The sequence below is a fragment of the Somniosus microcephalus genome, unplaced genomic scaffold (assembly GCF_052327205.1).
Source record: "Somniosus microcephalus isolate GS21.2 unplaced genomic scaffold, FLI_Smic_1.0 unresolved_chr2, whole genome shotgun sequence".
Taxonomy (NCBI): domain Eukaryota; kingdom Metazoa; phylum Chordata; class Chondrichthyes; order Squaliformes; family Somniosidae; genus Somniosus; species Somniosus microcephalus.
In genome coordinates, this window is record NW_028225180.1 from 89,688,820 (window position 1) to 89,712,356 (window position 23,537).

Genomic DNA, 23,537 nt, shown 5'->3' on the forward strand with positions numbered 1-23,537 from the left:
ACATAGAAGATAGGAGCAGGAGTCGGCCATTCGGCCCCTCGATCCTGCGCCGCCATTCAATGAGATCATGGCTGATCATCCAAACTCAGTACCCTGTCCCTGCCTTCTCCCCATATCCCTTTAGCCTTAAGAAATATATCCAACTCCTTCTTGAATATATTTAATGAATTGGCTTCAACTGCCTTCGGTGGTAGAGAATTCCACAGGTTCATCGCTCTCTGGGTGAAGAAATTCCTCATCTCTGTCCTAAATGGCTTACCCCTTATCCTTAGACTGTGACCCCTGGTTCTGGACTCCCCAACCATCGGGAACATCCTTCCTGCATCTAGTCTGTCCAGTCCTGTCAGAATTTTAAAAGTTTCAACGAGATTCCCTCTCATTCTTGTAAACTTCAGCGAGTATAAGCCCAATCTCTCCTCATGCGTCATTCCTGCCATCCCAGATATCAGTCCGGTGAATCTTCACTGCACTCCCTCCATGGCAAGAACATCCTCAGATAAGGCGACCAAAACTGCACACAATACACAAGATGTGGTCTCACCAAGGCCCTGTACAACTGCAGCAAGACATCCTTGTTCCTGTACTCTAATCCTCTCGCTACGAAGGCCAACATTCCATTTGCCTTCTTAACCGCCTGCTGCACCTGCATGCTTACCTTCAGCGACTGGTGCACAAGAACACCCAGGTCTCGTTGCACTTCCCCTTCTCCCAATCTATTGCCGTTCAGTTAATAATCTGCCTTCCTGTTTTTGCCACCAAAGTGGATAACCTCGCATTTATCCACATTATACTGCATCTGCCGTATCACCCAACCTGTCCAAATCATACTGGAGTTTCTCGGCATCCTCCTCACAGCACACACGCCCACCCAGCTTTGTGTTGTATGCAAACTTGGAGATATTACATCTAGTTCCCTCGTCTAGATCATATATATATATATTGTGAATAGCTGGGGTCCTAACACCGATCCCTGCAGTACCCCACTAGTCACTGCCCGTCACTCGGAAAAAGAGCCGTTTATTCCAACTCTTTGCTTCCTGTCAACCAGTTCTCTATTCAAGTCAGTACCTTGCCCCCATGTGCTTTAACTTTACATGCTAATCTTATGCAGGACCTTATCAAAAGCCTTCTGAAAGTCCAAATACACCACATCCACTGGTTCTCCCTTATCTATTCTACCAGTTACATCCTCAAAAAATTCCAGTAAAGCATGATTTACCTTTTGTAAATCCATGTTGACTTTGTCCAATCCTGTCACTGTTTTCCAAGTGCTCTGCTATTACATCTTTTAAAAAATGGACCCTAGCATTTTCCCCACTACCGATGTCAGGCTTACCAGTCTATAATTCCGTTTTCTCTCTACCACCTTTTTTGAATAGTGGGGTAACTTTAGCTACCCTCCAATCCATGGGTACTGTTCCAGAGTTTATTGAATTTTGGAAGATGACCAGCAATGCATCTATTTCTAGGGCCACTTCCTTTAGTACCCTAGGATGTAGATTATCAGGCCCTGGGGATTTATCGGCCTTCAATCCCAACAATTTCCTTAACACCATTTCCCTACAAATACTGATTTCATTCAGTTCCTCCCTCTCATTGGACCCTATGTTCCCTGACACATCTGGGAGGTTATTTGTGTCCTCCTTTGTGAAGACAGAACCAGAGTATGTATTTAATTGGTCAGCCATTTCTTTATTCCCCATTATAAATTCCCCCGATTCTGACTGTAAGGGACCTACGCTTGACTTCACATATCTATAGAAGCTTTGAGTCAGTTTTTATGTTCCATGCAAGCTTACTCTCATACTCTATTTCCCCCTCTTAATTAATCCTTGTCCTCCTTTGCTGAATCCTAAACTGTTCCCAATCCTCAGGTTTGCTGCTTTTTCTGACCAATGTATATGTCCTCTCCTTGGATCTTATGCTATCCCTAATTTCCCTTGTTAGCCAATGTTGAGTCACCTTTTATTCTGTAGTTCATCCATGCGACCTTTAAATGTTTGCCATCGCCTATCCACCGTCAACCCTTTAAGTAACATTCCCCAATCCATCCTACCCAACTCGCCGTGCGGCCCATTCAAATTTTCACTCCGTTGACCCACAGCTTAATGGGAACGCTGGTTGGCTCCCTGGTCGAACACCACCTTGAATTCAAAATCCTCATCCTTGTTGATTTATTTAAGAGACCAATGCTGCTTATAAATGTGCGTCGCACAGCCCATAATCCTGTGCAATGCAAATGGAGAATGCCCCCAAGCATTTAATTGGTGCGTGTTATCGCCACGAGACATGCCCCACGAATGAAGCCACAAACTCTTGCGGGATGGTTTTTTTAACCCCCAGTACCCACTTGGTGTTGGAACACAGTAGCCTAGTGGATGTGACTGGAATAATAATCCAGACAACTAGAGTTCAAATCCCATCACTGGCAGTTTGAGAAATTTGACTTCAATTAAATTAAAACAAGTGACCGTGAGTGAATCTGTCGGATTGTCGTTAAAAACTCAACTGGTTCACTTTTGGTAAGGAAACCTGCCAACCTCATCACACTGTGCACGATTCCCGTCCGTACACCCGTGGTTGAATTAATTGGCCTCTGAAGTGGCCTGGCGAGACACTCGGTTGTCGAAGGGGCAACTGGAGCGGATGAGCAATAAATGCCCCCCCCCCCCCCAAAAAATCTGGAGAATGCAATGAAATCCGCAGCGCTTTTGGAGGTAGACTTTCCACAAGGAGCGGGGAAACGACGGTTGATTTTTTTTTTCCCCTCGGGGAAGCTGGGTCCAATCGTCAACTCCTGTTCTGGCTGCAATCGGCCAACGCCACATCTAGCGGCCTCGTTGGCTCAGCTGGAAGGGGCGGAGTTTGCAAGCGGGGGCCTGATACAAATCCCACGCAGCCTCAAACTGCTACTTGGGCACCGGCACTGTGCTGATTGTTCACTGGGCTGGCGCTGCAGCCCCATACTCCCACTGCAGTGCCGGCGAGTGCGACAGTGTCAAGACCAGCAGTCTTGCCGTTCTTAAACCCACGTCCTGTTCCAATGGTTTGTGTGAAAGTTAAGAAAGGATCCCAGGCCAAAGCTGAAAGCAGGCAGTTCTCAGCGACTGGGCTCTGGAGCAACACCAAAACCCATCGACTGGTCGTTCCTATGGGTGCAGGCTGCTGAATCTATCTAAACGACTGGGCTTTAATCTTTAAATGGCGAGGTGTTGCTGAACCAGATGCGATGAGGCACGCTCGAAATGCAGATCTTTCTTGAAGCAAGACACACACTTGTGCCCTAAATACACACAGGCACCCCCACCGGGTGAAAAAGAACAAAAAATAAATGGACAAATTTAAGAAAACATAGGAGTTTATTTTGTGAATCTTCCCCCTTTTAATGTCTCACATCGAGAGAGAGAGAGCGCGAGGAAACAAACTGGAAACGCTCCAGGCTTCCAACCTCGAGGCGAAATTAAAAAGTTTACACACCATTCCTGCAAAAACGTCACACACAAGAGCGAAACCGCAAGACAGAAAGTAGTTGGTTAAAGGGACAGCACACCCCGCCTGGCGCGTACAGGGTTTGGGAGACCAGGGGCGTAGTGAAGCACACAGCAGCTCACGGAACAGCGGCCACGCAACTGGACCATGCGCTCACTGGCCCCGGATCTGGCAGTGACCAACAACCCCCCCCCCCCCCACCTTCTGGAAAGCAAGGGGAGTGCTTGCGAGTCCTGCGATTTTAGGGGGAGGGGGGGGAAAGAGAGACACGAGCCTCTTCCTCCTCCTGGTTGGCCCTCTTCACTTGCAGCATTAAGCTCCGCCCAAGCATCGGGGAAGGGGGCCGGTGGGGGGAAACAAGGAAAAATAACCGCGGTGCAAAGAAAAAATGGAAACCCCGATTGCTGTACAACTGTCAAAAATGGTTTACATTATTTCACCGAACAAAGAAAAGGAACCGGCCGTTTGTACAGTGGCTTGTTCTGACAAGAGCACCGATCACAGAATGAGGTACCAGCGTGGCGGCCATTTCGGAAACACCGGGAAGCCATTTTATTTTTATTCCGATCTTTTTATTTCCGAAGGGATTGTTGAACCACAAGAGATACTGTCGCCTTCAATAGCTACACGAATGCTTGATCTCCGCTCCACCCACCCGCACCCCAACAATGAGAGCACACGGGCAGGTGCTTCAACTATATACAGATAACAGCTCAACCCGAGCAGAGCCCTCCTCTCGTGGACCTCAAGCCTCCTCCGAGCTGGAACGCAGCCGACACAGAAAGAACTCCTCGCAGAGGGAGCCGAGCATCGCCAGTGTAGAGGCTGCAGGTCCAGGACTACACACACACACACTCTGTGCGAGGGGGGGGGGGGGGGAAAGTGCGCACCAAGGGACAACGATTCCCTCCGACACTTCGCTTCCTCGCACAGAACACCCAGATCATTCGATTGCTCCGAGTCTGCACCCGTCCCAAACAGACAGATGCGTTTCAAACCAGCTGCACGGCTAAAAATGACTTGCGTGTGTTTTAAAAAAAATAAACAACCAAATCTTCGAGCGCAGATTCAAGCTTCAGATACAGATTTAGTGAGAATGGTACATTTACAAGAGAGAGACCGCTTATCATTTTTAATCACCCTTAATACTGCTTTGATGCTCACTTTCCCCCCACCCCAACGACCAACATCTTCATCAAAAGGCTTCATTCGGTTGCTCTAGGCAAACGGGAGGGTGCGATTACAGGCTTACTGTTCAGGCGAGAGGTGCGGAGGTTGTTCCCTAGCATGTCCCTGTGTCTAATTTCTTTTATTCTAAAACTTAAAACAAAAAAGCGGCAGTGCGCCATGGTGAGCTTCTGTGCCAATCGTGGCACCGCGACCGCGACTCCCTCTGGAGTGACTTTCTCTTTTTTTATTATCTGTACATGGTTCGGGGGTACGGGTAACTGAAATAGGGGTCCTTTAGGTCTGGGGAGGGGGAGGGGGAGGAGCCGGGGGCATTCCAAAGGGCGGCATCCCCGGCACGCCCACCCCCATCATTACAAAGTTGGAGGGGTCCATGGGGGGTGGGGGCGGCGGGGCGTACATCATGGCGGCCGTGCCGGGTGGGGGAGGGGGCGGCGGGGGCGGGGCTCCGGGAGGGAGGGGAGGCTGGACCCCAGGGGGAGGCGGAACCATAGAAGGGGCGGCAGGCATCGGCGGTGGAGGGGCCGCGCTGGAGGCCGGCGTGGGCTGGGCCTGTTGTTGCTGTTGCTGCTGCTGCTGCCACGGAGGGATGCTCGCCGTAGTAGTCGTCGTGGTGCTGGTATCTGCGGGAGGAAGAAAAAACAGAGAGGCACAGAGGCAGTCACTTGGCAAGTGAGCGCAACGCACAAACTGGGCATTCAGCTCCAGGAGAGGCCAGTTACTGAGGCAGTTACACCCTCTTCTCTACAGACATGTCCGCCCAGCAGCAGGGGGATACGCTGCTCAGCAAAGCTGCCTCCGGTGGCTGAGGGAGTTTACAGTGCAGCACCGGGACAGGAGGAATAGGGAGGATGGCCAATCAATCAATTCACAGTCAGCACAGAGTGAGCCGAGCGAGAGAGAGGCCGAGACAGAGCGAGAGAGAGGGGCAGAGACAGAGCGAGAGAGAGGGGCAGAGACAGAGCGAGAGAGAGGGGCAGAGACAGAGCGAGAGAGGGGCAGAGACAGAGCGAGAGAGGGGCAGAGACAGAGCGAGAGAGGGGCAGAGACAGAGCGAGAGAGGGGCAGAGACAGAGCGAGAGAGGGGCAGAGACAGAGCGAGAGAGGGGCAGAGACAGAGCGAGAGAGGGGCAGAGACAGAGCGAGAGAGGGGCAGAGACAGAGCGAGAGAGGGGCAGAGACAGAGCGAGAGAGGGGCAGAGACAGAGCGAGAGAGGGGCAGAGACAGAGCGAGAGAGGGGCAGAGACAGAGCGAGAGAGGGGCAGAGACAGAGCGAGAGAGGGGCAGAGACAGAGCGAGAGAGGGGCAGAGACAGAGCGAGAGAGGGGCAGAGACAGAGCGAGAGAGGGGCAGAGACAGAGCGAGAGAGGGGCAGAGACAGAGCGAGAGAGGGGCAGAGACAGAGCGAGAGAGGGGCAGAGACAGAGCGAGAGAGGGGCAGAGACAGAGCGAGAGAGGGGCAGAGACAGAGCGAGAGAGGGGCAGAGACAGAGCGAGAGAGGGGCAGAGACAGAGCGAGAGAGGGGCAGAGACAGAGCGAGAGAGGGGCAGAGACAGAGCGAGAGAGGGGCAGAGACAGAGCGAGAGAGGGGCAGAGACAGAGCGAGAGAGGGGCAGAGACAGAGCGAGAGAGGGGCAGAGACAGAGCGAGAGAGGGGCAGAGACAGAGCGAGAGAGGGGCAGAGACAGAGCGAGAGAGGGGCAGAGACAGAGCGAGAGAGGGGCAGAGACAGAGCGAGAGAGGGGCAGAGACAGAGCGAGAGAGGGGCAGAGACAGAGCGAGAGAGGGGCAGAGACAGAGCGAGAGAGGGGCAGAGACAGAGCGAGAGAGGGGCAGAGACAGAGCGAGAGAGGGGCAGAGACAGAGCGAGAGAGGGGCAGAGACAGAGCGAGAGAGGGGCAGAGACAGAGCGAGAGAGGGGCAGAGACAGAGCGAGAGAGGGGCAGAGACAGAGCGAGAGAGGGGCAGAGACAGAGCGAGAGAGGGGCAGAGACAGAGCGAGAGAGGGGCAGAGACAGAGCGAGAGAGGGGCAGAGACAGAGCGAGAGAGGGGCAGAGACAGAGCGAGAGAGGGGCAGAGACAGAGCGAGAGAGGGGCAGAGACAGAGCGAGAGAGGGGCAGAGACAGAGCGAGAGAGGGGCAGAGACAGAGCGAGAGAGGGGCAGAGACAGAGCGAGAGAGGGGCAGAGACAGAGCGAGAGAGGGGCAGAGACAGAGCGAGAGAGGGGCAGAGACAGAGCGAGAGAGGGGCAGAGACAGAGCGAGAGAGGGGCAGAGACAGAGCGAGAGAGGGGCAGAGACAGAGCGAGAGAGGGGCAGAGACAGAGCGAGAGAGGGGCAGAGACAGAGCGAGAGAGGGGCAGAGACAGAGCGAGAGAGGGGCAGAGACAGAGCGAGAGAGGGGCAGAGACAGAGCGAGAGAGGGGCAGAGAGAGCGAGGGGCAGAGCGAGAGAGACAGACATCAGACTGAAAAGCACCAATATTTTTTTTTAAATACAGGTCACTGCCCATTAACAAGCATTTACTGAAGGCTTTAAAAAAACAAACGAAGTTCAGAAATGCATCCTTACTCACTCTGTTGCCAGGGTAAGGGTGCACTGGAGGCCATGCTGCTGTTGGGAGGTGGAGGTGGAGGTTGTTGTTGCTGCGGCTGCTGTTGTTGCCAGGGTGGGATGGGGCCGGTGGGTGGGGGTGGAGGCTGGCTGGCTGGCGGTGGGGGTGGAGGAGGCATCATCCCCATTGGATGGGGCATCATGTCTGTCACAGAAACACAAAGTATTGGGTGAGGTGGACGCAGAAGGCTTCATCTGACGGCAGAAACCTTTTCAAACAGAGGAGACGAGCCTGTACAAAAACATCTCGCTATGGTTTAAAACTGCTCGCCCTCAGTGTAGAACTCATTGGCAACCTCAAATAGGGGGAGAGTGACTCTAGCCTGCATTCTCAGTATTTAGTCACACCCTGCGAGGCGAAAGAGTAGAACTGTTAACAGGAAGGTTGTAATTCAGTTAGTGGTCCCAGCAGAGCAGCGCAACGGAGAGGCAGGGCTAATTACTCACAGACCCCTCGCCAGGCGGAGAGGCAGGGCTAATTACTCTCAGACCCCTCGCCAGGCGGAGAGGCAGGGCTAATTACTCTCAGACCCCTCGCTCGCGGAGAGGCAGGGCTAATTACTCTCAGACCCATCGCTCGCGGAGAGGCAGGGCTAATTACTCTCAGACCCCTCGCCAGGCGGAGAGGCAGGGCTAATTACTCACAGACCCCTCGCTCGCGGAGAGGCAGGGCTAATTACTCACAGACCCCTCGCTCGCGGAGAGGCAGGGCTCGATTACTCACAGACCCCTCGCTCGTGGAGAGGCAGGGCTAATTACTCACAGACCCCTCGCTCGCGGAGAGGCAGGGCTAATTACTCACAGACCCCTCGCTCGCGGAGAGGCAGGGCTAATTACTCTCAGACCCCTCGCTCGCGGAGAGGCAGGGCTAATTACTCACAGACCCCTCGCTCGCGGAGAGGCAGGGCTAATTACTCTCAGACCCCTCACTCGCGGAGAGGCAGGGCTAGATTACTCATAGACCCCTCGCTCGCGGAGAGGCAGGGCTAATTACTCACAGACCCCTCGCCAGGCGGAGAGGCAGGGCTAATTACTCACAGACCCCTCGCCAGGCGGAGAGGCAGGGCTAATTACTCACAGACCCCTCGCCAGGCGGAGAGGCAGGGCTAATTACTCTCAGACCCCTCACTCGCGGAGAGGCAGGGCTCGATTACTCATAGACCCCTCGCTCGCGGAGAGGCAGGGCTAATTACTCACAGACCCCCTCGCTCGCGGAGAGGCAGGGCTAATTACTCACAGACCCCCTCGCTCGCGGAGAGGCAGGGCTAATTACTCTCAGACCCCTCGCTCGCGGAGAGGCAGGGCTAATTACTCTCAGACCCCTCGCTCGCGGAGAGGCAGGGCTAATTACTCACAGACCCCCTCGCTCGCGGAGAGGCAGGGCTAATTACTCACAGACCCCCTCGCTCGCGGAGAGGCAGGGCTAATTACTCACAGACCCCTCGCTCGCGGAGAGGCAGGGCTAATTACTCACAGACCCCCTCGCTCGCGGAGAGGCAGGGCTAATTACTCACAGACCCCCTCGCTCGCGGAGAGGCAGGGCTAATTACTCACAGACCCCCTCGCCAGGCGGAGAGGCAGGGCTAATTACTCACAGACCCCTCGCTCGCGGAGAGGCAGGGCTAATTACTCACAGACCCCTCGCTCGCGGAGAGGCAGGGCTAGATTACTCACAGACCCCTCGCTCGCGGAGAGGCAGGGCTAGATTACTCACAGACCCCTCGCTCGCGGAGAGGCAGGGCTAGATTACTCACAGACCCCTCGCTCGCGGAGAGGCAGGGCTAGATTACTCACAGACCCCTCGCTCGCGGAGAGGCAGGGCTAATTACTCACAGACCCCTCGCTCGCGGAGAGGCAGGGCTAGATTACTCACAGACCCCTCGCTGGGTTGAAGTGAAATACTAGAAACTGCAATTGATGCAGTTACACAGTATTTACATCACAGACAGGCCATTCGGCCCATCTGCTCCGTGCCGGTGTTTCTGCTCCACACCAGCCTCCTCCCACCCCTCCATCTCACCCCATCAACATAACCTTCTATTCCTTTCTCCCTCGTGTTTATCCAGCTTCCCCTTAAATCCATCTGTGCCATTCGCCTCAACCACTCCCTGTGGGAGCGAGTTCCACATTCTCCCCACTCTCTGGGTAAAGAAGTTTCTCCTGAATTCCTGATTGGATTTATTAGTGGCGATCTTATATTGGTGGCCCCTAAGTGGAAACATCATCTCGGTGTCTACCCTATCGAAACCCCTTCATAATTTTAAAGACCTCGGTCAGGTCAGCCCTCGGCCTTCTCTTCCCCAGAGAAAAGAGCCCCCGCCTGTTCAATCCTTCCTGATAGTTAGAACCTCTCAGTTCTGCCATCATCTTTGTGAATCTTTCTTGCACCTTCTGCAGTTATAATTTTGGTAATAATTTTCCAAAACTCACTGGACTCAGCAAAGGTCCCGGCAGATTGGAAAACTGCTAATGTAACACCCTTATTTAAAAAGGGTAGTAGGCAGAAGGCTGGAAACTATAGACCTGTTAGCCTAACATCTGTGGTTGGTAAAATGTTAGAGTCCATTATTAAGGAGACAGTAACGGGACATTTGGATAATCATAATTTAATAGGACAAACTCAGCATGGTTTCATGAAGGGGAAGTCATGTTTGACAAATTTGCTGGAGTTCTTTGAGGAAGTAACGTATAGGGTGGATAAAGGGGAACCAGTGGATGTAGTGTATTTAGACTTCCAAAAGGCATTTGACAAGGTGCCACACAAAAGATTATTGCTTAAGATAAAAAATCACAGGATTGGGGGTAATATTCTGGCGTGGGTGGAGGATTGGCTCTCTAACAGAAAGCAGAGAGTTGGGATAAATGGTTCATTTTCAGACTGGCAATCAGTAACTAGTGGTGTTCCGCAGGGGTCAGTGCTGGGTCCCCAACTCTTTACAATCTATATTAACGATTTGGAGGAGGGGACCGAGTGTAACATATCAAAGTTTGCAGATGATACAAAGATGGGACGGAAAGTAGTGAGTGAGGAGGACATAAAAAACCTGCAAAGGGACACAGACAGGCTAAGTAAGTGGGCAGAGATTTGGCAGATGGAATACAATACTGGAAAGTGTGAGGTTATGCACTTTGGCAGGAAAAATCATAGAGCAAGTTATTATCTTAATGGCAAGAAACTGGAAAGTACTGTTTTACAAAGGGATCTGGGGGTCCTGGTGCACAAAACTCAAAAAGTTAGTATGCAGGTGCAGCAAGTGATCAAGAAGGCCAATGGAATGTTGGCTTTTATTGCTAGGGGGATAGAATATAAAAACAGGGAGGTATTGCTTCAATTGTACAAGGTATTGGTGAGACCGCACCTGGAATACTGCATACAGCTTTGGTGTCCATACTTAAGAAAAGACATATTTGCTCTCGAGTCAGTACAAAGAAGGTTCACTCGGTTAATCCCGGGGATGAGGGGATGGACATATGAGGAGGGGTTGAGTAGATTGGGACTCTACTCATTGGAGTTCAGAAGAATGAGAGGCGATCTTATTGAAACATGTAAGATTGTGAAGGGGCTTGATCGGGTGGATGCGGTGAGGATGTTCCCAATGATGGGTGAAACTAGAACTAGGGGGCATAATCTTAAAATAAGGGGCTGCTCTTTCAAAACTGAGATGAGGAGAAACTTCTTCACTCAGGGGGTGGTAGGTTTGTGGAATTTGCTGCCCCAGAAAGCTGTGGAAGTTACATCATTAAATAAATTTAAAACAGAAATAGATAGTTTCCTAGAAGTAAAGGGAATTAAGGGTTACGGGGAGCGGGCAGGAAATTGGACATGAGTCTAGGTTCGGAATGGTCATGGCCCTGTGGGTAGTGGAGTGGGCCCAGGGGCCGTGTAGCCTGGTTCTGCTCCTACTGTGTTCTAATTCTGTGTTAGATTTCAGGAGATGGTTTTATTCCTGTTCCTGGCTGGGGTGGAGATTGCCTTTACAGAAGGTAAGTTCTGTAGAAAATATAGGGACAGAGTGATCTCCTGGAAGAATTTCGATCGCCTAGATGTGTCGGAGAGGAATTTCCCAGATTTTTTTCTCCCAAATTGGCCATTGGGTCTTTATCTGGTTTTTCGCCTCTCCCGGGAGATCACATGGGTTCGGGTGGATGCACAGTGATAGAAGATTTGAGGTTAGGATCAGATCAGCCATGATCTTATTGAATGGTGGAGCAGGCTCGAGGGGCCGATTGGCCTACTCCTGCTCCTATTTCTTATGTTCTTATGCTAATATGGGGACCACAACAGTCTGCGGTTCTCCAGTGCACAGTCCTTGTACAAGCTCTGACTGTACTCACCATGCCTTGTGAAGCGACACGATTAAGCGTTCGGGGACCAGCGGCAACAGTAACCTTTGCCCTCGAGATTCGTGGCATTATCGGACGATGGTCAGACATCCTCTGAACATTCCCCCCTCGAGCTCCACCTCCCGCTCTCCCCCCTCTCCTTATATTGAAATCAAGCCTCATCGCCTCGGTCTTCCAACCCCCCCCCCCCAAAAGCGTCCCCTAACTGCTGCTTTGCATCATCATCTCTTCCACTGCTCGAGGTATCCTGCACCCTGACCCTTGACCTGGGCTCTCATGCGAGTTAAAAAGCCATGTCTCTCAGGGTGATCCGTAACCACGGGGGGATAAGCTGCAGCAGCCTGGGCTCGATATGAAACACGGGTAAGCTGAGCGATTTCTACCATATCCACCCCCCAACCCCAAAAAAACACTCCACTGATGCAAGGGGGCGGACAAACACGAAAAAGCAGGTTTCCGTCCATGTGTATTCTACATTATCTTCTTGTGTTTGTGTCCTAACTCGCACCCAGTCCCGTTCACCCATCACCCCCCGTGCTCGCTGACCCCCCCACCATCTCTGCGCTCCTCCAATTCTGGCCTCTTGCGCATCCCCCGATTTCCATCGCTCCACCATTGGCGGCCGTGCCTTCAGCCGCCTGGGCCCCGAGCTCTGGAATTCCCTCCCTAAACCTCTCCGCCTCTCTCTCCTCCTTAAAACCGACCTCTTTCTTCTGTCCTAATGTCTCATGCGGCTCAGTGTCTGGTTTTGTTTGCTTGTCTGATGACGCTCCTGTGAAGCACCGCGGAATGTTTTATTACGTTATAAAGGCTCTGTATAAATATAAATTGTTGTAGTACAGTATTGGCGACTTTTGCAATTACAGCATCACAACCCTTTGGACACAGCCTTCCCGAAGCTCGGACAGGGGTCCCCGGCACTGGGCTCCTACCCGAGGACACCCACTCCCCCCCACGCAATCCTTGCTCCGTTACCAGTACCGAACACCCCCCCAACACCCCAGACGCTTACTCATAGGCGGGTGCACGGGCGGGTGGCCCTGGTTTAGTGGAGGTGGCGGCGGCTGCATCCAGGGTGGCGGAGGCCCGTTGGGATTGTGTGGCAATGGGTGTCCGCTCATGTTGGGCATCGGCGGAGGGAAGCCCGGGTGCGGCCCTCCAGGACCCCCGGGGCCACCGTGCATCCCATGATAGGGTCTGTTGTTATCGGAGGGGCCAGAGTTCATCCACGGAGGTCTGTTCTGTAAAGGAAGAAGAGTGGAGTCAAGAGCGGTAACTTTGGAAAGGCGGGAGGGGGAATGAAGAGACAGAGGAAAGGGGCTGCACACCAGGTGGCTACTGATACCGTGCAGCTGTACAGCAGTACAGGGGAAACGGGGGAAGGAATCCCGACTTACTGGAAGTTGTTGCTGGTTGTTGCCGGGCCCAGAGGTCCGCGGGATGCTCTGCTGCGAGGTGTTTGGATGCCCCGAGGATGACGATGTTGGGACCGGCGCTTCGCCCAGCTCGGCCATTAGAGACAGGTACTCCTTGTCCATCCGCGCCTTGTCCTGGGCCGACTGCGGGTCTCCCGGCCTGTTGAATGAGCCCCCGCTGCAGGGGAGGGAGGAGATAAACGGTCGGCAACTGCAGTTCCTTCACAAGAAACCTCAACACACACACAACTAACAAAACTCATTACATCCCAGTCCCTCCCTCACAACTTTAAGACGGACCAGTAGCAATGGTGCACCGTCGATTTACGCATCTCTAAAAAGCACAGAGCTTTGTCTGAAGGGGAATCTCTGGTCCATTCGAATCTCTACCATCTACAGCCCTCTGAAGCGAACACAGAGCAGGAACCCCCCCGCCGGCGATCTGCGGTTTCAAAGCAGCAATGACTGACCTGGCAAATTTGCAGTCGGAAGCGATGTGCCCAGCGCCGCCGCACTTTGTACACAACGTCGTGTTGGTGATGCTCCTGGGCTCGGTGCTCTGCCAGGGCCTCAGTATCCTGCACGGCAAAGGGGAGACGGTTTTTAAAATGAAGTTTCAAAAACAAACCAGGGGCAAGTAGGAGTTCACTGGGGAATTGATGTGAAGAAGTCACCACAAAGTGATGTTAACTGTTGAGGTGCAATGGGTTAGCACACGGTCTCTTCACCAGTGGGTGAAGTGAGTTCGGGCACTTTTAACCCAGCTCAGTGTCAGCACAACAATGGCCCTCATTCAGAGCTAACAAGCAATCAGTTGAACCGGCTACAGGGTGTGGGAAAGGGGAAGATGGTGTGAGGGGCCTTTTTAAGGTTAGTTTAAGGCAGGTTGTTGGGGCAGACTTTTACTCTGCACTTAGAGTGCAGGCTTGGCTCGGTCGCTAGCATCTTCTCAGAGTCAGAAGGTTGTGCGTTCAAGTCCCAATCCAGGCCAACACTCGCCGGCGCCGCACTGTCGGAGGGGCGGTACCGAGGGAGCGCCGCACTGTCGGAGGGGCGGTACCGAGGGAGCGCCGCACTGTCGGAGGGGCGGTACCGAGGGAGCGCCGCACTGTCGGAGGGGCGGTACCGAGGGAGCGCCGCACTGTCGGAGGGGCGGGGGAGGCACCGCACCAGCCGCAGGTCTCCAGACTTGGACGCCCAAGCACCCTGCGGCACAGGCCATTACCTGTTGTCATCCTCACGGAGGGTGCCATTGAGGCGAGCCAGCTCTCTCAGCTGCATCTTTCGAAGGTCGTTCTGATCCTCGGGCGTCTCGATCCCCTGCTTCAGGATACCTCGGATCTGCAAGAAGAAAGGATCGTTAGCCAGACCTGCGCATTCTTGTCTTCCCTACTCGGCCGCCGTGCATTACAGACAAACTAAAGACCAAAAACTAAAGACCCTGTAACGGTAAGGCAGAGTCAAGGCAGCAGGAACATTCTCCTGTTAGGCAGTACTGAGGGAGCGCCGCACTGTCGGAGGGGCGGTGCTGAGGGAGCTGTCGGAGGGGCGGTGCTGAGGGAGAGCCGCACTGTCGGAGGGGCGGTGCTGAGGGAGCTGTCGGAGGGGCGGTGCTGAGGGAGAGCCGCACTGCCGGAGGGGCGGAGCTGAGGGAGCACCGTACGGTCGGTGGTGCCGTCTTTCCGATGGGGGGGGGGGGGGGGGGGGTGCGCGTGTGGAGGTGTTTATAGTAGTGACTCGGGAAACTATTAAAACAGAAACGAGTGAGCAGGCCAAGAGTTGGAATTTAAGACCCGCTTGCTCGCAGGCCGCGTGCTCAGAGGGATATCTGAATGAACCTGCGTTGAGTACAAACCAGCAGCTCCCCGAGGGCCCTGTGGGCAATGTTCACTTGTCATTTTTTGGGGGGGCCATGTGGCCCATTCAGAAGTCCGTGCATGCGCGGTTTTTTAAATTCAGAAGCCGGCTCACCGTCTGCACGGGACCCCTGGAGCGCTGCGCGGCCATGCAGCACAAGGGGAAATTGCTCGTGGGTAGATGCAGCACTGCAGAAGAGCCCAGTTCCAACCCCATGCAGATTGGTGACAGAGCCGTTTCCAATTGGGGACCCGACCGATTACTACCCAGTGACCCACTCTGCAAATGGAGCGAGTCGATGAGAGACAAGGACGAGATTGGGCTCCTTGTGAAGCCTCAAAAAGCCCACCGGCACACTCCCGTCTCACAGGGGACAGGACCACTTTGGTGAGGTACTGGACAGCAGCAGCACCGCCAGGTGAAGAGGAGAGAGAGCGAAAGGTCTATTGCAGCGGCAGCGCTCTACCTGTTCCACTGCCTTCTTCACATTCTCCATGGTGTTCGCAGTGACCAGCGCGTGCAGGGGCTCGTCCTCCCCCGGGAGCATCTGTCCATCCTTCCGCCCCACCTTCCCTTCCTTCACCGAGCCTTTCCCTCGGATCATGATTTTGGCGTTGCATTCTTTCTCGATGTTCTTCAGTGTGTTGCCCCTGAGCAAGAGAGAGAGAGTGGGTGAGTGAACATAAGAACATAAGAAGTAGGAGCAGGAGTAGGCTATACGGCCCCTCGGGCCTGCTCCGCCATTCAATAGGATCATGGCTGATCCGAATCTAGACTCACGTCCACTTCCCTGCCCTCTCCCCGTAACCCCCAATTCCCTTATCTGCTAGGAAACTGTCCATCTCCATTTTAAATTTATTTAATGTTGCAGCTTCCACAGCTCTCTGGGGTAGCAAATTCCATAGATTTACTACCCTCTGAGTGAAGAAGTTTCTCCTCATCTCAGTTTTGAAAGGGCAGCCCCTTATTCTTAGATTATGCCCCCTAGTTCTAGTCTCACCCATCAGTGGAAACATCCTCCCCGCATCCACCCGATCAAGCCCCCTCACAATCTTATATGTTTCGATAAGATCGCCTCTCATTCTTCTGAACTCCAATGAGTAGAGTCCCAACCTACTCAACCTTTCCTCATACGTCAACCCCCTCATCTCCGGAATCAACCGAGTGAACCTTCTCTGAACCGCCTCGAGAGCAAGTATATCTTTTCTTAAATATGGAAACCAAAACTGCACGCAGTATTCCAGGTGTGGCCTCACCAATACCCTGTATAACTGCAGCAAGACTTCCCTGTTCTTATACTCCATCCCCCTTGCAATAAAAGCCAAGATTCCATTGGCCTTCCTGATCACCTGCTGTACCTGCATGCTAACCTTCTGTGTTTCATGCACCAGGACCCCCAGATCCCTTTGTACTGTAGCACTTTGCAGTTTCTCTCCATTTAGATAATAACTTGCTCTTTGATTTTTTCTGCCAAAGTGCATAACCTCACACTTTCCAACATTATATTGCATCTGCCAAATCTCTGCCCACTCACTTAGCCTGTCTATGTCCTTTTGCAGGTTTTTTATGTCCTCCTCACTCACTGCTTTCCCTTCCATCTTTGTATCGTCGGCAAACTTTGATATGTTACACTCGGTCCCTTCCTCCAAATCGTTAATATAGATTGTAAAGAGTTGGGGTCCCAGCACTGACCCCTGCGGAACACCACTAGTTACTGATTGCCAGCCCAAGAACGAACCATTTATCCCAACTCTCTGTTTTCTGTTAGATAGCCAATCTTCCACCCATGCCAGTATATTACCCCCAATCCCGTGATTTCTTATCTTGATCAGTAATCTTTCGTGTAGAACCTTGTCAAATGCCTTTTGGAAGTCCAAATACACTACATCCACTGGTTCCCCTTTATCCACCCTGTTTGTTACATCCTCAAAGAATTCGAGCAAATTTGTCAAACATGACTTCCCCTTCATAAAACCATGCTGGCTGTCCTTAATAATGGACTCCAACATTTTGCCAACCACAGATGTTAGGCTAACTGGTCTATAGTTTCCAGCTTTTTGTCTACTTCCCTTCTTAAATAAGGGTGTTACATTAGCAGTTTTTCAATCTGCCGGGACCTTTCCCGAGTCCAGGGAGTTCTGGAAAATAATCACCAATGCATCCACAATCCCTACCGCCACTTCTCTCAAGACCCTAGGATGTAGGCCATCAGGTCCGAGGGATTTATCCACCTTAAGTCCCATTATTTTACTGAGTACCATCTCCTTAGTGATTTTAATCGTGTTTAGCTCCTCCCCCCCCCCATTGCCCCGTTTGTCCAGTGTTGGGATATTTTTAGTGTCCTCTACTGTAAAGACTGATACAAAATATTTGTTCAGCGTCTTTGCCATCTCCATGTTCCCCACCACTAGTTTCCCGGTCCTATCCTCTGAGGGACCAACGTTCACTTTAGCCACCCTTTTTCTTTTTATATAGCTGTAGAAACTCTTGCTATCTGTTTTTATATTTTTTGCTAGTTTACTTTCATAATCTATCTTCCCTTTCTTAATTAATCTTTTAGTTATTGTTTGCTGGCTTTTAAATGCTTCCCAATCTTCTATCCTCTAACTAGATTTGGCTACTTTATATGCCCTTGTTTTCAGTCGGATACTATCCTTTATTACTTTACTAAGCCACGGATGGCTGTCTTTTCTTTTACTCCCCTTTTTCCTCAGTGGAATATATTTATCTTGAAAGATGTGAAATATCTCCTTGAATGTAGACCACTGCTCTTGTACCGTCTTACACTTTAATCTATTTTCCCAGTCCACTTTAGTCAATTCTACTCTCATACCTTCATAGTCTCCTTTATTTAAGCTCAGTACGCTGGTTTGAGATCCAACACTCTCATCCTCAAACTGAATTTGGAATTCAACCATGTTATGGTCACTCATTCCAAGGGGATCCTTTACTAGGACATTTTTTATTAATCCTGTCTCATTACACAGGACCAGATCTAAGGTTGCCTGCCCCCTGGTTGGTTCAGTTACATACTGCTCAAGGAACCCGTCCCTAATACACTCTATGAACTCTTCCTCAAGGCTGCCATGCCCAATTTGATTAGTCCAGTCAATATGAAAGTTAAAATCCCCCATGATTATAGCTGTTCCCTTATTACAAGCCCCAACTATTTCCTGATAGGGTCACAAACCACCCAGAGCACTCGGGAGTAAAAGCATGACAGGTTATATCCCAATTTAACCCGCTCTTTCTCGTCTGAAGAATTTGTGTGTTGAAAGTTCTTAAGAGGGGAAACCAAGCGTCAACCTGGTCAGTGGAAAATTCAGGGCTGCCCGTGCTTCAGCGCGAGGACTCTCGCCCGAGTCACAAGGCTCCTGCAGGACTCAAACCCATAATCCAGGCGGACACTCCAGTGCTTTCGGATGAGTCGTTAAACCATCAGCTGGAAGTGAAAGCTCCCATGGTGCTATTGGAAGAGGAGCAGGGAGTTCTCCCCGGTGTCCTGGCCAACATTATGCCTCAACCAACGTCACCAGATTAACTTTTTTTTTTAATTTGGCAAGGCCCAGCATTTATTGCCCATTTCTAATTGCCCTCGAGAAGGTGGCCGCCTTCCTGAATACAACTGAGTGGCTCGCTAGGCCGTTTCAGAGGGCAGTCAAGAGTCAACCACATGGCTGTGGGTCTGGAGTCACACATCGGCCAGACCGGGCAAGGGCGGTAGATTTCCTTCCCTAAGGGGAATCAGTGAACCACAACCCATTACTGACACGAGCTTTCTATTCCAGATTTATTTAATTGAATTCGAATTCCCCAGCTGCGGTGGTGGGATCTGAACTCGGGTCTCCGGATCACCCAGGCCTCTGGATTACTAGTCCAGTAACGGAACCACAATGCCATTGTACCCAATTTGCTCGGTGTAGAACTAGGCCACCTTGACCTACACAGCGGCGACTACATTTCAAAAGTAATGAATTGGTTGTGAAGCACTTTGCAACATCGCGAGGACACGAAAGCTCTTCCTTCTCCTTGGACAGGGAATGCGTGCGATTCCATAGCACAGGCAGCAGCCACAGCTCGCAACACGTGGAGCAATCAGTGACCCCTCTCACCACCCAAACGCCCCTTACACCTACAGGAGTAACAACGGGCCAGCGTCTCTTTACCTGGGTCCTATCAGTAGTCCGACAAAGTTTATCTCCGGATACTCGTCCTGCGGGATCATCACTTTGTCACTCACGCGCGTGGCTGGTGGCCTGTGGGGAAACAAATGAACCTTAATGACCTGCGTGCGAGAAGGCACGAGTTACCGACTAAGAAACATTGGCACCCACCCTCCTTCCGCGACCGCCACTCCCGCAGCGAGGTGCCAGAACCGGTAAAGCCAACACCCCGCCGTTAACAGCACACCAGCAGCTCTGGGTTACTTCCCCACTCTCTTTCTTGGGGAAAGGAACCACACCAACATCCACCTCCGGGTACCTCCGCAAGCTGCGATGTGGTGCAGCGCGCAAGGCCACGATGCAGCGGCGCGGCACAGCCCAGCCGACGATTTAATCGACGCTCCTGTCTCGCGGTTTCCACGCCCCGTTAAGGGTGGGGCGAGGGTCCCCGCCCCCTTTATGGCAGATCCCAAACTCGGCCCTTGTTTTCATTAAAAAGGGTGTTGGCGGCGCCAGCCCCGCTCTCTGTAAACAAGGCTTCGTTGGCACACGAGCAAACTGCGCTCACACCACAGCTACTTCCAGGGGTTTCGCACTTGCCCCGTGTTACAATCGATGGCTCATTTACTATCGCTTCCCTGCTCCTTATCTTTAACTCCACGTGGGTCCCTTCAGAGTTGAACTCCTTTCCCGATCACCCTCGTGCTGTTATTGTGTATTGGAAGAATTATTTTACACCGTAAAAAACGCTTTCTAGTGATTTTTTTCTCATCTCCATGCTGGGGCGAAGGGCCCCTGATGTAAGGAAACTACCAGGCACTTGGTCTAAGCGTTAAACAAAGCTTTAATCAACTGTTTTACAACATGGAGGTCTAGTTGTGTCCTTCACTAGTTCCTGTTAAGAATGTCCTGCGCAAGCTAGGCCCGTGCCCGAGTATTTAGACTCTCCCTGGACAGCACCACCCGCAGGCCGCTCAGTATTATATCATAAGTCTTTCTTTCATGAATGACTGATTCATGTCAGTCCCGACTCTGAACTTGTCCTGCCTCTCCCTACAAGCCGTGTTAATAGTGCTTCTTGTTCAATATCTCCGTCGATTCATTTCAGTTACTTACTGTCTTACACTCTCCCCTCCCGGCATCCTTGGTGAAATCAAGACTCGTCGCACTGCCTCATCCTTGAACTTAACTGCTTTCCCGGGGCTCAGAACTGTGGAACGCCTCACCTCCCCCAGTCTTCCTCTCCTCTCCGCATCCCCCCGCAACAATCTACAGGCTGTAAAAACTTTTGTGAGTTGTGAGGAGGATGCAAAGAGGCTTCAAGGCGATTTAGGCAAGTTGAGTGAGTGGGCAAATACATGGCAGATGCAGTATAACGTGGATAAATGTGAAGTGATCCACTTCGGTCAGGAAAACAGAAAGGCAGAATATTATTTAAATGGTGATAGATTGGGAAATGTTGATGTACAAAGGGACCTGGGTGTCCTTGTACACCAGTCACTGAAAGCAAACATGCAGGTGCAGCAAGCAGTTAGGAAGGCAAATGGTATGTTGGCCTTCATTGCAAGAGGATTCGAGTACAGGAGCAAGGATGTCTTACTACAGTTATACAGGGCCTTGGTGAGACCACACCTGGAGTAGTGTGTGCAGTTTTGGTCTCCTTACCTAAGAAAGGATATACTTGCCATAGAGGGAGTGCAGCGAAGGTTCACCAGACTGATTCCTGGGATGGCAGGACTGTCGTATGAGGAGAGATTGGGTCGACTAGGCCTGTATTCACTAGAGTTTAGAAGAATGAGAGGGGATCTCATTGAAACGTATAAAATTCTGACCGGGCTAGACAGACTGGATGCAGGGAGGATGTTTCCCCTGGTTTGGGGGGGGGGTCTAGAACGAGGGGGGTCACAGTCTCAGGATACAGGGTAGGACATTTAGGACTGAGAGGAGGAGAAATTTCTTCACTCAGAGGGTGGTGAACCTGTGGAATTCTCTACCACAGAAGGCTGTGGAGGCCAAGTCACTGAATATATTTAAGGAGATATAGATTTCTAGACATAAAAGGCATCAAGGGGTATGGGGAGAGAGCAGGAATATGGTATTGAGATAGAGGATCAGCCATGATCATATTGAATGGCCAAATCCTGCTCCTATTTTTCTATGTTCTATGTTTGAACTTCCCAATTTACCCAAGTCTGCTTTAAAAAAAAAACTCCTTTTCAATCTCAGGCGCTGAACGTATTAACTCACTTGTAATCTGCCGGAGGTTTGAAATCAGGATTGAGGGCAATCATCTCCTGAATGAGGTTGTGTCTCTCCTCCTCCAGCTTCTTCCGAGTTCTGAACTCGCGGGTGTTCAGCCTCTTGCCCTCGCTGTTGTAGATTGGCTCGGGAGAGGGCGACCTGTGCAGGGATCACAAACCGTCACAACCACCTCACTCGCTATCCGCTCACCTTACTCATTCTATTTCAATAAACGTTACACCTCTCCTACACTTTCCTAATTCTCTAGGCACCGGTTTTCCCCAAAAAATGGGTTACCGTAGTCTTTAACAATTGACAGGACGCACCGAGACGAGGAAATTGTGGTTAACCTGAGCTGAGTGTTGTTTGTAAACAGTTAATCTGGTTAACACCACTGGCTGTATTCAGTAGAACACGATTAACACTCGGTGCTCACACCCGTGTAGGCAGAGTATGATGGAGAGGCAGTAGCTACGTTAAGCTCGAGCAGTTTTTGGAATTGCACTAAGGCTGTGAACAGGGAAGTTAATGAGACAGATTTAGGAGGAGGAAAAAAAAATCAAGTAACATTTTACATCGTAAAACAAACTCGAGGTCAGCTGAGCAGACCAGGATAGCCCTCTTGTTGACTGAGCAGACTGTACTCAACCCAAAAATCCCGAGTACCCTCGCCAGTTGGTTCGAATCCAGACGGAGCCTGCAAGAGCCGAGCCGAGCTCGCTCGCCAGAGCCCCAACACCCACCCCTTGCACGGCTGTGACAGCAACACAGCACAGAGCTGTGTAATGAGGAACACAAAGAACAGAACGGTGGGCTAGTGACGCTTTCATTAGGAGATACTCCAAGTGCTCCTGTGGGCGCTATATAAATGGAAGTTGTTGCTGGCGGTCTACAGACTTTAAAACTAAGAATGGGCCGAGGAACCCTTTGCTTTCTCGCTTCAGTGGTCAATCGTCTAGCAAGACTATTTTTGGTAGGCTACGTAGGAGCACAAAAGGGGCTGAAGAAAGCCGTAGAATGCAGCAGCAGCAGAACGCTCCTGCCCTATTCAAAGTGCCTTTCAACTCAACAGCAATATATAGGGTGGAGCAGAGGTACCCACTGGGCCACGTGGGGCCCTGGGATTGTGGCTGTCAAACCCCCAGGCCACTCAGTTCAATTTATTATACGACTTTGTTGCTGCTTTGTCCGGCTTGAATTTTGTGGGCCTGGAGGTTGGAACGGTGACGTGAATCTGGTCATTCATGTGGAAATGACTTATGTAATAATACTGGGCGGCCTGCTGGTGGCGCTGTCCAGGGAGAGTATAAATACTCGGGCACGGGCCCAGCTTGCTCAGGACATTCTTTAACAGGAACTAGTGAAGGACACAACGAGATCTCCATGTTGAAAACCAGTCGATTAAAGCCTTGTTTAATACTCAGACTAAGTGCCGAGTAGTTTTCTTACATCAAACGGGCCATTTCTTTTTTTAATCCAGGTATATGGGGAGGGAAAGTGCAGTCGAGGTGGATGATCAGCCGTGATCTTATTGAATGGCGGAGCAGGCTCGAGGGGCCGTATCGCCATCCCCTAATGTTCTTATCCTGCTGTAGGCCATTTATTCCCTCTGCTCCTTCCTCCCAGGCATACCCTTGGATGAGAGACTCGTCATTCTAGATGATTCTAGCTAATGGAAACTATCGCTCCCTAGGCGACAGAAGATGCAGCAACTGCAGTCGCACCGAGAAACACCCAGATCAACTGCTGGCGAGCCCGGGTTTCAAGTGCCCCAACTCCCAGCTCGGAAGTTTTGTGCTCGCAAACCTTTTTGAAACTTGGGTCAATGCCTTACCAGTAGAAAGGTTGTCAGGTGGCAGAGCTACACTACGCACTTGTCTCGGATACTTTTTATACCCAAGGTCCCAGGAGGCCTGCTCTCCTCTGCAAATAAACAAGGGTACCCAGCGAGGGGGAAATCGATCCCCGCTTAAAGCCCAATGAGCCGCACTCCATTCTTCACGCATGGTTTCTAGGAGTCACTGAAAGGCACGCCCCAGGTGCTGCTGCAGGAGTGGAAGTGACCTCGGTGTTAGCGTTCTGTCTGGGGCTGGAACGCCGTGCGTCTGCCGCTGGCACAGGATCAGTGCAAAAATGTGCCCCCGCCCCATTTTGTCCCGCCGCGTGGCTTTTGATCTTTGAACACAGACCCAGTCAACAAGAGGTGGTCCTTATTGCATTATTT

The 23,537-nt window shown here is 51.6% G+C and overlaps 1 protein-coding gene across 2 annotated transcripts; it reads right to left on the bottom strand.

Annotated features, from left to right (window-relative positions):
* Nucleotides 1-3,340: 3,340 nt before the first annotated feature.
* sf1 (splicing factor 1) lies at nt 3,341-23,531 on the bottom strand. 2 transcript variants are annotated; one of them, XM_085976323.1, is made up of 9 exons: nt 21,320-23,531; nt 19,076-19,165; nt 15,376-15,559; nt 14,278-14,393; nt 13,523-13,630; nt 13,035-13,230; nt 12,650-12,878; nt 7,256-7,438; nt 3,341-5,300 (listed from the first exon to the last, which is right to left on the bottom strand). In XM_085976323.1, the coding sequence occupies exons 1-9, from the start codon at nt 21,361-21,363 to the stop codon at nt 4,954-4,956; spliced, it is 1,497 nt and encodes a 498-aa protein (XP_085832449.1). In that variant the 5' UTR covers nt 21,364-23,531; the 3' UTR covers nt 3,341-4,953. The 2 variants fall into 2 exon arrangements, with proteins under 2 accessions (XP_085832449.1, XP_085832448.1); XM_085976322.1 differs by having other exon boundaries at nt 7,252-7,438.
* Nucleotides 23,532-23,537: the final 6 nt, after the last annotated feature.

Bases quoted from the DNA above. Each gene is read 5' to 3' on its own strand.
- sf1 (XM_085976322.1), bottom strand. From the start codon at position 21,363: ATGATTGCCCTCAATCCTGATTTCAAACCTCCGGCAGATTACAA. The intron at 13,231-13,522 runs GTCAGTCATTGC...CCTCCCCTGCAG, and splicing joins TCCGACTGCAAATTTGCCAG to CGGGGGCTCATTCAACAGGC. The intron at 7,439-12,649 runs GTAAGCGTCTGG...TTTCTGTGACAG, and splicing joins GCCCGTGCACCCGCCTATGA to ACATGATGCCCCATCCAATG.